The 12,941-nt window shown below is 41.3% G+C and overlaps 1 protein-coding gene across 1 annotated transcript in view; it reads right to left on the minus strand.

Annotated features, from left to right (window-relative positions):
- LOC132824536 (astacin-like metalloendopeptidase) overlaps nucleotides 1-12,941 on the minus strand; it is a 300,317-nt gene that overhangs the window by 65,941 nt on the left and 221,435 nt on the right. The window contains exon 10 of the mRNA XM_060839170.1: nucleotides 5,684-5,802. Within this exon, the coding sequence (XP_060695153.1) occupies nucleotides 5,684-5,802 (119 nt within the window). The remainder of the gene's footprint in view (nucleotides 1-5,683; nucleotides 5,803-12,941) is intronic.

Genomic DNA, 12,941 nt, shown 5'->3' on the forward strand with positions numbered 1-12,941 from the left:
GAACTTAACTTCTGCCAAAGACTTTGTGTGGGTACGTTTCTCCAAATGGTACCAGTGGCAGCAAATCTACTCAGTCCATTCTGGATGGCTTAGCCACATTATATGGTGACAGTGATGAAAATTTAATCAGTTTTAATAAACATGAAGAAATGCAACGTAGATGTTGGGAGACTATCACATTCAAAGAAACCACACTGAGGCTGAGTTACTGGGAAGGGCCCCTGCATTTTAGGGATCAACAATGAAAAAGTGAAGAGACAAATTAAGACTGATGAAAAGAACAAATCATGACTTGAACTAATTCGGCACAACTAGACATGCCATATGATAAGAATTGCCCTAAATGCCATAATATCTGTAGTTCTATAAGAAAAGAATAAAGTTTGCAGAAACTGAATTTGCCATCTCCCGACTAAAGGAAAACAGCCATCCTTTTCTGCAAGGGTTAGGTGGTTGAGTGCATTTGGGTTAGAGAGTCATAGAGGTGTATAGCATAAAAACAAACACTTCAGTCCAACTTGTTCATGCTGACCAGATATTCTAAATTAATCAAGTCCCATTTGCCAGCACTTAGCCTATATCCCTCTAAATCCTTGCTATTCATATACCCATCCAGATGCCTTTTAAATGTTGTAATTGTACTAGCTTCCAACATTACTCTGGCAGTTCATGCCATACACGCACCACGGTCTACATGAAAATGTTGCCCATTTAAAATTTTTCCCTCTCACCCTAAACCTATGCCCTCTAGTCCTGGACTCCCCCAACCCAGGGAAAAGACCTTGTCTATTTACCCTAAACATGTCTCTCATGATTTTGTAAACCTCTGTAAGGTCACTCCTCAGCCTCCAATTCTCCAGGGAAAACAGTCCCACCTTATTCACCCCTTCCTGATAGCTCAAACCCTCCAATCCTGGCAAAAATCCTTGTAATTATTTTCTGAATTCTTTCAAATATTACAACATCCTTCCACTAGGAGGAAGACCAAAACGCACAGTTGGGTAAGATGGATAGGCGAGTGGGTAGTTGGGTAGGGTGGATCAATCATTGAGTCGATGTTGGATAGGTTGGGCAAATGGCTAAGTGGATAGATGAGTAGAATAGATAGATGGGTGAGGTAGGAAGGATGAGTACCAGGGTCAGGTGAGTAGTTCAGTGGAATAGGTAGGTGGTTAGCTGAGTTTGTGAGTGAGCTATGTATGGAGATGGGTTGATTGGATAACTGTGCGAATGTGTAATGTGGATGAAAAGCTGAGAGTGTAGTTGTGTAGTAATCAGGCCAGCAGGGTAGTCAGGTGATCATAAAGTTGGGTTGGAGTGCATTTGGTGATCTAGAGTAGTTGGGTAGGGTCAAAAGGTTAGCTAGTAGTTGGGGCAGACAGGTAGTTGGGGACTGGTTAGGTTGTGTTAAAGTGTTTGGGGTAGTTGGATTGTTGGAGAGGTAGCCATAACAGGTCAGGGGTGACTATTAGGTTAAAGGAGAACAGAGGACCCTTGATTATCTGGCATTCGATTAACTGAACTTCAGATCTTCGAAGATCACAAAAGCCCGATGCATGGTTAACTATGTCATCCAGCATTGATTATCTGGCATTCAATTAAGCGAACGAAATACTCTCCGGCTGTGCCCTTTGGCTTATCAAGTTTTCTCTGTAGTTGGATGGTCGGGAGGTAGAGGAGTCAAATATAGGTCAGAGTGTAGTTGGGAGTCTGGTGTTGTAAGGAGGTTGAGGATAGTTGAATCAGGAGTGGTAGTGGTTGGTGGGTTAGTTGAACTGGGCCATGTAAATAAGCAGGACAAGTCGCAGAGATAGTTGGTGATCAGGAGTTCAAGCAGAGTAGTTGGATAGTTATAGGAGACGATTTGGAGTTTTAATTGCAGAATTCCCAAGTGTTAAACCAGGTCACATTCACTTAGTAACCTTACAAATAAATGACATTGACTCTATAGCCTTTGACTCCAGCACAGAGTTGGAGATATTAACAAAATGTCCCAATGGAATTTAAACTTCCTGGAAACTCCATGTAAGAACTTGATTAACTTCAGTCATCTTCCAGAGAACAGAAAATTTGCCCATTGTGGTTTTCTCTTGTATAATCTTTTGCAACTGTTGCCAATATATTCCAATTCCCTTTACATACATTTCACCTTTGATTCAATCACTTTTCCATAAGTTTTAAAATCTCAAAAATAAAGTTAGCTAAAATGCTAGAGAAGAACCACAATCTCATTGATAATTACATAAATTCAACAGCCAATCAATGCATCCTTCTTTAGCTACAATCTGCAGTGTGATTTGTATAAAACAGTTTCATTGCAAATTCATAACAGTTAGAATGGATGTTAGGGTGGATGCATACTCCTCCTGTAGGATGTGGGAGGTAAAGCTCACCACTCGTGTCCCTATTGACTTCAGCTGCAGGAAATGCACCCAACTCCAGCTCCTCAGAAACCACATTAGGAAACTGGAGCTGGATGAATTTTGGATCATTTGGGAGGCAGAGGAGATAAAAGAGAGGAGATACATGGAAATAATCACACCTGGGTACAGGGAAAATGTAGATGGATTACAGTCAGGGGAGGGAAAGGGAACAGGCAGACAGTGCAGGGATTCCCGTGGCCGTTACTCTCAATAATAAGTATATCATTTTGGATACTGTTAAGGGGGGGACCTACTGGGGAAAGCCATAGTGGCGTGGCTCGTGACTCAGAAGGGAAGGGGGAGAACAGAAAAGCGCTAGTGGTAGGAGACTCAATAGTTAGAAGAACGGACTGGAGATTCTGTGGTCGCAAATAGGACTCCCAGAAGATATGTTACCTCCCAAATGCCAGGGTCCAGGATGTCTCTGATCGAGTCTACAAGATTCTGAAGGGGAAGGGTGAGCAGCAAGAACTCATGGTGCATATTGGCACCAATGACATAGCTTAGGAAAAGGGATGAGGATCTAAAAAGTGATTTCAGGGAGTTAGGTTGGAAGCTAAAAAGCAGGACAAACAGAGTAGTAACCTCAGGATTACTAACGGTGCCACGTGCAAGTGAAATAAAGAATAGGGAGTGAGTGCTGCTAAACATTTGGCTACAGAGCTGGTGCAGGAGGGAGGGTTTCAGGTATGTAGATCATTGGGGTACCTTCTGAGAAGGTGGGACCTGTACATGAAGGACAGATTGCACTTAAACCGAAGGAGCACCAAAGTCCTGGTTGGGAGATTTGCGAGAGCACTTCGGGAGGGTTTAAATTAGTTTGGCAGGGGGATGGGAACGAGAGCTACAGATCAGAGGTGAGGGTAGTTGTTGAACAGACTGGAATTGAATGCAGCTCTTCGGATGCTGCCTGATCTGCTGTGCTTTTCCAGCACTACCCAAATCTAGACTCTGGTTTCCAGCATCTGCAGTCCTCACTTTTGCCTAGAATGCAGAGAGTCTGTGAGGAAGGATAAACAGTCGATAGGGCAAGGGGATGGGTTAAAGTCTGTCTGTTTCAATGCAAGGAGTGTCAGGAATAAGAGTGATGAACTTAGAGCATTGATCAGTACTTGAAACTACAATGTTGTGGCCATTACGGAGACATGGATTTCACAGGGGCAGAGATAGTTGCTGGATGTTCCAGGGTTTAGATCTTTTGAAAAGAATAGGGAGAGAAGCAAAAGAGGAAGGGGAGGAGCATTGTTAATTAGAGAGTGAATCACAACTGCAGAAAAGGTGATTGTTGAGGAGGTTTGTCTACTGAGTCGGTATTGGTGGAAGTCAGTAATAGGGAAGTTGTAGTCACTTTATTGGGTGTTTTCTGTAGACCCCCCAATAACAGCAGAGATGCAAAAACAGATTGGACAGCAGATCTTGGAAAGGTGCAGATGTAACAGATTTGTTATTATTGGTGACTTAAACTTTTTCAATATTAATTGAAACCTCCTTCGTGCACTTGGTCTGGATGGAGCCAATTTTGTCAGATGTGTCAGACAGAATTCCTGACTCAATAAGTAGATAGGCTGATGAAGGGATGGCCATTTAGTGATTGGCAATGAGCCAGGCCAAGTGTCAGATCCCTCAGTGGGAGAATATTTCAGTGACAGTGACCACAACTGCCTCACCTTTAACAAAGCCATGGAGTGGGATAGGAACAGACAATACGGGATGGTATTTAATTGGGGGAGGGGAAATTACACTGCTATTAGACAGGAGCTGTGGAATATAAATTGGGAACAATTGTTCCACAGAAAATGCACAACAGATATGTGGAGGCTGTTTAAGGAGCACTTTTTGTGAATGTTGGATAACTTTGTCCCACTGAGACAGGTAAGTAATGGTAAGGTGAAGGAACCTTGGATGACAAGAGAAGAGGTGCTTCTTGTCAAGAGGAAGAAGGAAGTTTACTTAAGGAAGCAAGATCTGGCACAGCTTTAGAGGATTACAGGGTAGCTAGGAAAGAACGCAAAAATGGACTGAGGAGAGCTATGAAGGCGCATGAAAAAGCCTTGGTGGAAAGGATTAGGGAAAACCCAAAAGTATTTTACACTTACATGAGGAATAAGAAAATGTTTAGAGAGAGGGTAGGGCTGATCAGGAATAGTGGAGGGAACTTGTGCCTGGAGTCTGAAGAGGGAGGGGAAGCGCTAAATAGGTTTTTGCTTCACTATTCACTAGAGAGAGGGACCTTGTTGATAGTGAGAACACCGTGGACCAGGTTAATAGGGTTGAACAGATTGATATTAAGAAAGTGGAAATTCCAGCATGCATCAAGATAGATAAGTCCCCAGGGCCGGACCAGATATATCCAAGGTTACTATGGAAAGCGAGGAATGAGATTGCTGTGCTTTTGGTGATGATCTTTGCATTCTCACTCTCCACGGAAATAGTGCCGGATGATTGGAGTGAGGCAAATGTTGTTCCTCTGTTTGACAAAGGGAATTGGAAAATCAATGTCGATGTTTCAGAGACAGTGCAGAGGAGATTTACCAGGATGCTTCCTGGATTGGGGGGAATGTCTTGTGAAGAGAGGTTGACTGAGGTTGGGCTTTTCACACTGGGGAGAAGAAGGAAGAGAGGTGACTTGATAGAGGTGTACAAGGTGAGAAGCATCGACAGAGTAGATAGCCAGGGATTTTTCCCCAGGACAGAAATGGCTGTCAAGAGGGTTCATAACTTTAAGGTGAATGGAGGAAGGTGTAGGGGAGATGTCAGAGTTAGGTTATTTACACAGAGAGCATTGGGTGCGTGGAATGCACTGCCAGCGGTGAGAGTCAGAGACATTAGAGACATGTAAGCGACTGCTGGACAAGTACATGGGCAGCAGTAAATTGAGGAATGTGTCGGTTAGGTTGATCTTAGATTAAGATAAATGCTCGGCACAACATAGTGGGCCGGAGGGTCTATACTGTGCTGCACTGTTCTATAGTTCAATATTGGATTGTGTCTGCTATTTTGGTAAATCTGTTGGAATGGTAGATTTATTTTTCACTAATTTGATGAAATATCCAAATACGTAAATGTTTAATTGATTCAAAACATAAAAGGATGTTCCATTTTCTAGTACTGATGACATTCATTGTGACAAGCACAAACAAATTCAAAACAAGGGAACTTGAATGTCTCTACTTGCACTGAATCTTTATTTATCTTAATAAATATTACAAGTACTGCCTGTGATTGATATTCTGCAATTTTACTATTGAGTTATTATATACCTTAAAACGACCTTTTGCCCGAATTAGCCACTTGCAGTCAGCATTGTTAGGATAAAGACCTGGGTAGTTTGGAGATGTTAAGCTTCCAACATCAGCTACAAAACTATTTCCACATACCTCTGAAAAACAAACAATTTAAAAAAGGGCAATTAACATAACATATCTTTGAAAAATGCATTGTATATTACAATGGGGCATTACAATATTGAAAAGAAATGGTAGTAAGTTCCACATCATTAGAAGAAAGAGACTTGGGATAAGAAGGGCATTTTCAGGATGACAAACTCTGTTTGATTGTGTACCACAGGGATCAGTGCTGGCACCACAGTTATTTACAATATTAATGACTTTGATAAGGGAAGTGAATATTCTATAGCAGAGCTAACGATTTGGGTATAAAGATCCGTCTACAGAATAAGGATCACTGGACCCAAATTCCACTTTCTCTCAACAGATGCTGCCAGATTTTCTGAGTTTTTCCAGGATTTTTTTATTTTTGCTTCTGATTCCAAGCACCCATTTGTTTTAAATGTACTACAATGAAATTTGCAAATAACAGAAAAATAGTTGGAAGGCAAATGCTGTGGATGACTCAGAGTCTTCAGAGGAATATAGGCTGGTTAAGTGAGTTGACAAAAACATGGCAGCTGTAATATTTTCTTTTATTTATTCACAGGCTGAGGGTGTCTAAGTTGAAGCCATCATTTATTGCCACCCTGAATTGCCCTGAAGGCAGTTAAAAGTCAACCTACACTGTGGGAAAAGGTGAGGTTATGTACTTTGACAGGGAGTATGTAGGAATTGAATATTATTTAAATAGAGAAACACTGCAGAGTTGTTGATTTGCAGAAGGATTTGGGAGTCTTTGTCCATAAATTACAATAGGTTAGGATCTGAGTTCACAGGGCAATACGGACGGCATATAGAACAGTGTCTTTATTTTAAAGGGAATGGAGTATACAGTAGGAAGATTTTGCTAAAACTTTACTGTGATTATGGTCACTGCAGTCCCAGAGGATCGCAAGTTCCTCTCTCATTTGAAAGATATGATTGTGGTGATTTAATTTGAGAGTCGCCACATTTCAGGCAAGGGGTGAGGTCGTCAAGGTGGGACCTTCTTAGTAACCTCAGTTTGGTATGGGAATTGCTTTAAAACAGGAGCGACAAATCACGAGCCAGACCACAGCTGCAATACTGTGAATGCTTTAAGTTCCTTACTTAAGGAAAGATATACTGACATTGGAGGCATAACAGAGGATCACTAGGGTGATACCAGCTATGGAAGAACTATCTTTTGAGGAGAGCCTGAGTAGACTGACGCTGTTCACATTGGAATATAGAAGAATGAAAAGTGACCTCATTAAAACACACAGATTCTCAGAGAACAGATGTGGAATCAGAGATGATAATCTCAGTATAAGGGGATCACATACTTAAGGCACAGACCAGTGAATGTGGAATTCTTTACCACAGAGGGCTATTGAGACTGGGTCATTCAGTAAATTCAAAGCTGAGATAGACAGAAAAAATGATTATAGGGAAAAGTCTGGAAAGTGGAGTTGAGGATTATCAAATTAGCTATGATCTCATTGAATAGCGGAGCAGATCTGATGACCTGAATGGTCTGCTTCTCTCCTATGCCATATGGTCTTAGCAAATAGAAACAGCTCTTACATAAAAAAAACAGAAAGCACTGAAAATGGTAAGTAGATATACCAACCTTTGTGGAAACATATAGAGTAAGCATTTTGAGTTGTACATGACTTTTTTGCTGAAGAACTCCCAGGAGAATCGTAGCCTCATAGAGTCATACAGTTTGGAAACAGACACTCCACTCAGTCCATGCCGAACATAAAATCTAACTAAACTGGTCCCACCACCCTGCTCATGATCCAGAGCCTTCCAAACCTTTCCTATTTATGTATCCATCCAAATGTCTTGAAAGATTGTAATTATACGCACTTCACCACTTCCTCAGGAAGCTTATTCCACATGCAAACCACCCTCTATATAAAAACTTTGCCTCTTATGTCTTTTTCAAATCGCTCTCCTCTCACTTTAAAATGTACCCCCTAGTTGAAGTTCCCCATCTTAGGAAAAAGACAGCTCTTATCAACTCCATATATACCTCTCATTATTTTACAAACCTCTATCAAGTCACCTCTCAACCTCCTACGCTCCAGTGAAAAAAGCCCCTGCCGATACAGCCTTTCTTTATAACTCAAACTTTCCATACCTGGCAACATCCTGGTAAATCTCTTCTGAACCCTCTCATCTTAATAATATCCTTCCTATAATTGGGTGACTAGAACTGATCATTGTATTCCAGAAGATGCCTCACCAATGTCCTGCACAACCTCAACATATCATTCCAACTCCACCCTGTTTATATGTGACCAAACTTTAAAGAACTATGTACCTGTACTCCTAGTTTCCATAATATTACCCAAGGCCCTACCATTAAATGTATAAACTTTACTCTTGTCTGTTGAACCAAAATGCAATATCTCACATTTATTCAGATTGAACTCCATCTGCCAGTTTTCAGCCTATTGACCCATGTGATCAAGATCATTTTGTAATCTTAGAAAACCTGCTTCATTGTCTATTATGCCAACAACTTTGGTGTCACCCATAAATTTCCTTTTCATGCCTTCTATATTCTCAGCCAAATCATTTCAGAACCGATCCCTGTGCAACATCACTGGTCACAGGCCTCCACAGACTCACAGAGATGTACAACATGGAAACAGACCCTGCAGTCCAACCCGTCCATGCCGACCAGATATCCCAACCTAATCTAGTTCCACCTGCCAACATCTGGCCCATATCCCTCCAAACCCTTCCTATTCATAAACCCATCCAAATGCCTCTTAAATGTTGCAATTATACCAGCTTCCACCACATCCTCTGGCAGTTCATTCCATACACGTACCACCCTCTGCATGAAAGATTTGCCCCTTAGGTCCCTTTTATATCTTTCCCCTCTCACCCTAAACCTATGCCCTCTAGTTCTGAACTCCTCGACCCCAGGGAAAAGACTTTGTCTATTTATCCTATCTATGCCCCTCATAATTTTGTAAACCTCTATAAGGTCACCCCTCAGCCTCCGATGCTCCAGGTAAAACAGCCCCAGCCTGTTCAGCCTCTCCTTGTAGCTCAGATCCTCCAACCCTGACAACATCCTTGTAAATCTTTTCTGAACCCTTTCAACTTTCACGACATCTTTCCGATAGGAAAGAGACCAGAATTGCATGCAATATTCCAACAGTGGCCTAACCAATGTCCTGTACAGCCACAACATGACCTCCCAACTCCTGTACTCAATACTCTGATCAATAAAGGAAAGCATACCGAATGCCTTCTTCACTATCCTATAGCTTTCAAGGAGCTATGAACATGCACTCTAAGATCTCTTTGTTCAGCAACACTCCCTAGGACCTTACCATTAAGTGTATAAGTCCTGATAAGATTTGCTTTCCCAAAATGCAGCACCTTGCATTTATCTGAGTTAATCTCCATCTGCCACTTCTCAGCCCATTGGCCCATCTGGTCCAGATCCTGTTGTAATCTGAGGTAACCCTCTTCGCTATCCACTACACCTCCAATTTTGGTGTCATCTGCAAACTTATTAACTGTACCTCTTATGCTCGCATCCAAATCATTTATGTAAATGACAAAAAGTAGAGGGCCCAGCACCGATCCTTGTGGCACTCCACTGGTCACAGGCCTCCAGTCTGAAAAACAACCCCCCACCACCACCCTCTGTCTTTTACCTTTCAGCCAGTTCTGTATCCAAATGGCTAGTTCTCCCTGTATTCCATGAGATCTAACCTTGCTAATCAGTCTCCCGTGGGGAACCTAGTCAAACGCCTTACTGAAGTCCATAGAGATCACATCTACTGCTCTGCCCTCATCATTCTTCTTTGTTACTTCTTCAAAAAACTCAATCAAGTTTGTGAGACATGATTTCCCACGCGCAAAGCCATGTTGACTATCCTAAATCAGTCCTTGCCTTTCCAAATACACGTACATCCTGTCCCTCAGGATTCCCTCCAACAATTTGCCCACCACCGAGGTCAGGCTCATCGGTCTATAGTTCCCTGGCTTGTCTTTACCGCCCTTCCTAAACAGTGGCACCACGTTTGCTAACCTCGATTCTTCTGGCACCTCACCTGTGACTATCGATGATACAAATATCTCAGCAAGAGGCCCAGCTATCACTTCTCTAGCTTCCCACAGAGTTCTCAGGTACACCTGATCAGGTCCTGGGCATTTATCCATCTTTAACCGTTTCAAGGCATCCAGCACATCCTTCTCTGTAATTTGGACATTTTGCAAGATGTCACCATCTATTTCCCTATAGTCTATATCTTCCATATCCTTTTCTACAGTAAATACTGATGCAAAATATTCATTTAATATCTCCCCCATTTTCTGCGGCTCAACTCAAAGGCCATCTTGCTGATCTTTGAGGGGCCCTATTCTCTCCCTAGTTACCATTTTGTCCTTAATATATTTGTAAAAACCCTTTGGATTCTCCTTAATTATATTTGCCAACGCTATCTCATGTCCCCGTGTTGCCCTCCTGATTTCCCTCTTAAGTATACTCCTACTTTCTTTATACTCTTCTAAAAATTCACTCGATCTATCCTGTCTATACCTGACATATGTTTCTTTTTCTTAACCAAACCATCAATTTCTTCAGTCACCCAGCATTTCCTATACCTACCAGCCTTCCCTTTCACCCTGACAGGAATATACTTTCTCTGGATTCTTGTTATCTCATTTCTGAAGGCTTCCCATTTTCCAGCTGTACCTTTACCTGCGAACATCTGCCTCCAATCAGCTTTTGAAAGTTCTTGCCTAATACCGTCAAAATTGCCCTTTCTCCAATTAAGAACTCTAACTTTTCGATCTGGTCTATCCTTTTCCATCACTATTTTAAAATGAATAGAATTATGGTCGCTGACCCCTAAGTACTCCCCCACTGACACCTCAGTCACCTGCCTGCCTTATTTCCCAAGAGTAAGTCAAGTTTTGCACCTTCTCTAATAGGTACATCCACATACTGAATCAGAAAATTGTCTTGCACACACTTTAGAAATTCCTCTCCATCTAAACCTTTAACATTATGGCTGTCCCAGTCGATGTTTGGAAAGTTAAAATCCCCTACCATAACTACCCTATTATTCTTACAGATAGTTGAGATCTCCTTACAAGTTTGTTTCTCAATTTCCCTCTGACTATTGGGGGGTCTATAATACAATCCCAATAAGGTTATCATCCCTTACTCATTTCTCAGTTCCACCCAAATAACTTCCCTAGATATATTTTCAGAAATATCCTCCCTCAGCACTGCTGTAATGCTACCCCTTATCAAAAATGCCAACACCTCCCCCCCCACCCCGCGTCCCTTTCTATCCTTCCTGTAGCATTTGTATCCTGGAACATTAAGCTGCCAGTCCAGCCCATCGCTGAGCCATGTTTCCGTAATTGCTATGATATTCCAGTCCCATGTTCCTAACCATGCCCTGAGTTCATCTGCCTTTCCTGTTAGGCCCCTTGCATTGAAATAAATGCAGTTTATTAGTCCTATCTTGTCCCTGCCTGCCCTGACTGTTTGACTCACTTCTGTTCTCAGTTGTACCCATCTCAGATCGATCTCTTTGCCACCCACCCCCATCTTATTAGTTTAAATCCTCCCAAGGAGTTCTAGCAAACTTGTCAGAAAAGCGACCCTCTACCATTACTCTCTGTCTTCTGCCATTAAGCCAAATATGTATCAATTGGCAAGCTCACCCTAAATCCCATCTGACCTAACTTTACAAATTAGTCTACAGTCCGGAACCTCGTCAAAGGCTTTTCTAAAATCCAAATAACAACATTGCTCAGTCATCATGAATCTTTTTGGTAACATCCTCAAAAACTCAATCAAGTTTGTGAGACACAAATTTCTTTGTACAAAACTGTGCTGACTATCTCTAATCAATTTTTGCCTCTCTCAATGTCCATAAATCCTATCTCTAACAATTTACCCACAACTGAAGCCAGACTCACAGGTCTACAGTTTCCCCGTTTCTTCTTATATCTCTGCTGAAACAAAAATACAACATTAGCCACTGTCCAGTCATCAGGCACGTCAACTGTAGTTATAGATGATGCAAATATTTCTGCAAGGGATCTCGTAATTTCCTCCCTTGCTTCCCACATCATTCTGGGATACATTAGATCAGCTCTCGGAAATTTATCCACCTTTTACATTCTCTAAGACCTTCCGAACTTCCTCTTTGCAATGTGAACTGTTTTTAAAGCATCAAAGTTTATTTCTCTGCATTCTCTAGACTATTTCTTTCTCCACAGTAAAACTGATGCGAAATATTAATTTAGTATCTCTCCCATCTCTTGGGGTTCAACACAAAGACGACCTCCTTGATCTTTAAGAGGCTCTAGTTACTCTCTTGCTCTTAATGTATTTTTAGAATCTTTTTGGATTGTACTTAACTTTATCTACCAGTGTTACCTCATATCCCTCTTTGCCTTCCTGATTTCTCTCTTAAGAATGCCTCTACATGACGTCAATTGATGAAGAGATTCAATTGAACCTATGTGTCAATATCTAAAATAACATTCTCTTTTATTCTTGAATAGAGCCTCAATTCCTTTATTCATCCATTGTTCCTTAATCTTACCACCTTACCCGTCACTCGAACAGGAACAAAATGCCACTGAACTCTCTTTATCACACTCTTGAATGCCTCCCACTTGTCAGACATCCTTTTACTTGTGAACAGTCTATTCCAATTAACTTTTGAAAGTTCTTGTCTCATACCATTAAAATTTGCCTGACTCCGATTAAAATTTTTAACTTTTATGGAAGGCTTATCCTTTTCCACAAACATTTTGAAAGTAATAGAATTATGATCACTAGACCCAAAATGTTCCCCACTTTTATTTCAGTCACCTGCCCTGCCTTATTCCCAAAAGAAGATTTAGTTTTGCTTCTTCTGTAGTTGGAACCTCCACATACTGATGAAGAAAATTTTCTTGAACACATTTGACAAATTCTTCGCCATCCAAAGATTTAACATTATGATAATCCCAGTCAATGTTGGGAAAATTAAAATCCCCCATTATCATAACCTTATTATGCTTACATATATCTAAGAGATAGTGAGGACTGCAAATGCTAGAAAGTCAGAGTCGATAAAATGTGGAGCTGGGCTTGCTCTGCTTTTTCCAGCTCCACGTTTTATCT

The sequence above is a fragment of the Hemiscyllium ocellatum genome, chromosome 18, assembly GCF_020745735.1.
Source record: "Hemiscyllium ocellatum isolate sHemOce1 chromosome 18, sHemOce1.pat.X.cur, whole genome shotgun sequence".
Taxonomy (NCBI): Eukaryota; Metazoa; Chordata; class Chondrichthyes; order Orectolobiformes; family Hemiscylliidae; genus Hemiscyllium; species Hemiscyllium ocellatum.